Below are 3073 nucleotides of genomic sequence, written 5' to 3'. Positions count from 1 at the left end.
TGGTAGGTGACATTAGTTGCTCTCTGCATCCCCTGGAAAAAAAAGGGGGGGAGGGGGGAGAAAGAATTCTTGTTCACTTGAATCTTTTAAAAGATAAACATATGGACTCTATAAAGGAGCGTCTTTCCATCCAGCTCTTCAACTTCCAGAGATAGTCTTTTCTAAAATCTGCCTGAGAGGTGCCTAAGGTTCAAGATCTCTTTCCACAGCCTCCCTTCCCCGTACCCTGCAGTACAAGGAGGAGAAGGCACCTCTGCCCAGCTGAGTCTTGCTATCACTCACTGCCCGCACACACAGTTGGACAATTCTTTTAATAGGCACACCACAAAAACCACCCCCACCCATCCCCACTGATCACCCATTAATAGACGTATTTCCAATATATATTTATATGTTTAATAACCACTTATAAAAATGGTAAGATGGGTCTCCCGGCCCATTTCTTTCCAATAGGTTGATGAAGCAAACACAACTTTCCAGCTCTGCACTTCCAATATCTTAAGCAAAATATACAGGGTTTCAAACACGGACATCCGCATCTCCTGGAAGCAGAGGCACCTCCTCCTGTTTTAGCTCCCAGGCCGGCTGCTGAGGAGGAGCAGACAGGAAATGGGGGAAGCAACAAGGAGGCTGCCTACAAGTTAGTGTCCTACACTTGCACAACAGGTTTGACTGGGTCATTTTGTTTGGGGATATTTTTCCAAGTTACTTTGCTTTGGGGCAAAAAGAAACATGTATCTGGATGAATTTTAATTCATTTTAGCCCTATAACTTGTCTTCTGCTTTCCTTAGTAAATTGAGTAGAATGTACAAAAATTATCTGACAAGCAATAATCTACTGAAGATATGGCTGAGAAAAAATATAGATAAGCAGAGATCTTCTTGCTTTAATCACTGGAAAAGAATGCTCCTACATTAAAAAAAAAAAAATCAGGCAGCAAATATGGCAGTCTGGGTATGAGGAGGCTTATTGTTTATGTATGTTTGATACTTTTCAATAAAAAAATAAACTTTAAAAAAAAAGGATGTGCCACATTCTCCTCCCTCCCAGTTCTTTAGAATAAATCAAAAAGCACTTTTTAAAACTACTGGAACTGCAAGGTGCTGGGAATATGCCTGAACTTCATAAAGCACCTACAGGCCACTTCCATATGCAATCTTCTTCTCACTGCCCTTCCCTTCTTTTCCTTCTCCACCCATTCTAGATAAATCCTTCCTATAATTCTAACAGAAAAATATAACATGAGTGACGAAGGACCAAGAGTGAGTTGTTAGTATTTCCTTCTGACTCTACATTCCTAGTCTTTGTCTTCTATGGCTTCGTTAGGTGTTATAGACCCTGTAACATTTACTACCCGTATCATTTGTTTATTTATAGACCCTTTAATATTTTTAGGTGTCTTTTTGTGCACATGTATTTTGACTTGCTTGGGGAGACAGATCAGGCACTTTGAGTGACATACAGTCCTTTGTTTTTTTCCCACAATGCCCATCCTCTCTTCTGGTGCCTAGCCAGTGTTCAGTAAAAGTTAGAAACAAGGCATTTATTTTACAGCATGATTTGTATTCTCTGCATAACATGCAAATGAAATGATGACTAAACCCTTCAGAAATCTTAAATCTTAAATCAGAACTGGGCAATTCATTTCAAAAGAATTGATGACTAAATGACTATCAGTCCTGTTGCTGGGCTAGACAGAGTCACATGGCCTCTGATGTCCGACTGCACCTTTGCTACACATTCTACAAACTGCTGTCCTCATCACACACACAAGTGGCCCTGTGCTTCTTTCTGACCCACCTTAATTTCCACGTGAGCTGTTTTGTTATTTAAGCCACTCCCTATGGGGCAAATTAAGTTTTCCTACGATGGCATTTAGAGAATGTCATGCTTTGTGACTTTATTACGATTTTATAAAGAACCCCGCATTTTTATGTGGAATTTGTAAAGGCACAGAGCATATACCAAATATCAAGAATAATTCAGGACTTGCACTTCTCTCACCCATCCCACAATCTACCTTAAACTGACTGCTCAACAATGTCTCTCTCCAAAGAGAATCCCTGTAACAGGCACATTCCTTTTAAGTGCCAAGACATAATTTGGATAACACCGAAGAGACAGTAATATGCAATAAGAAGCAACACTCAGTTCACAGAGTTATTGATGACTGAAACCTTTAGTTCCGTTACTGATAACTAAAATTAGTTTTTGGACGATCAAGCCAAACAGCACAAGTAATGATCATACATTCCTGAAGGTTAAGAAAACTTGAGAAGGCTACACGTCAGCCTTGCAACTACATGCACAAGTAGCAACGCGGACTGCATGGCAGGAAGCGGCTCTCAGGCCCTACCCCAAACCTCCTGAATGGGAACCAAATGACCAGCATGCTTATCTGATCGCCATCAACTGTCAGGCATGCTCTGCGTATATATTTAGTCTCCAAAACTATTTTGTTTTAAAAACTAAATATATTTAAATATTTACTTAATAGATTATTTTTATATCAATACCTTCAACGGAAGGGCCCTGGACAACCTCCAGGGGGGGAGCCCAGCCCTAAAAGATTCCTAGAAGTCAGAAATGAGTCTGGAACCACCTGTGCATTCATTCAGTATTGTTGATTGATCCCTTCGAGATACTGGGGACAAAAAAGAACATACATTTCAGGGAAGGACATTGACTACAAACAGATAAAGAAATCATTACATGGTCACAGACCATTGCCTCAACCATAATGACAGCAGGACAGTCCCCACATACATGAAGGGAGTTCAGAGGCTGGCAGTCAAAAGCTCACTAACTTCTCCCAGAAAGGTTGAAATTAACTATTACAACCATAAGTGCACAGAAAAACTTCTACACTATTGCTCACAGCAGCATTATTTGTAACTAGAGGCCTAGTGCACAAAATTCGTGCATGGGGTGGGGGTCCTCTCAGCCCAGCCTGCACCCTCTCCAATTCAGGACCCCTCGGGGGATGTCTGACTGCCGGTTTAGACCCAATCCCAGGGATCGGGCCTAAACTGGCAGTCGGACATCCCTCTCACAATCCTGGACCACTGGCTC

General features: G+C 41.4%; 1 protein-coding gene across 1 annotated transcript in view; it reads right to left on the bottom strand.

Moving 5' to 3' along the window:
* The window catches only part of PAPSS1 (3'-phosphoadenosine 5'-phosphosulfate synthase 1), a 110036-nt gene that overhangs the window by 101030 nt on the left and 5933 nt on the right, over positions 1-3073 (bottom strand). Inside the window, exon 2 of the mRNA XM_015558086.1 lies at positions 1-32. This exon is cut by the window's left edge and continues 98 nt beyond it. Within this exon, the coding sequence (XP_015413572.1) occupies positions 1-32 (32 nt within the window). The remainder of the gene's footprint in view (positions 33-3073) is intronic.

The sequence above is a fragment of the Myotis davidii genome, unplaced genomic scaffold (assembly GCF_000327345.1).
Source record: "Myotis davidii unplaced genomic scaffold, ASM32734v1 scaffold967, whole genome shotgun sequence".
Taxonomy (NCBI): Eukaryota; Metazoa; Chordata; class Mammalia; order Chiroptera; family Vespertilionidae; genus Myotis; species Myotis davidii.
This window is presented reverse-complemented; position numbering and strand designations above follow the sequence as displayed.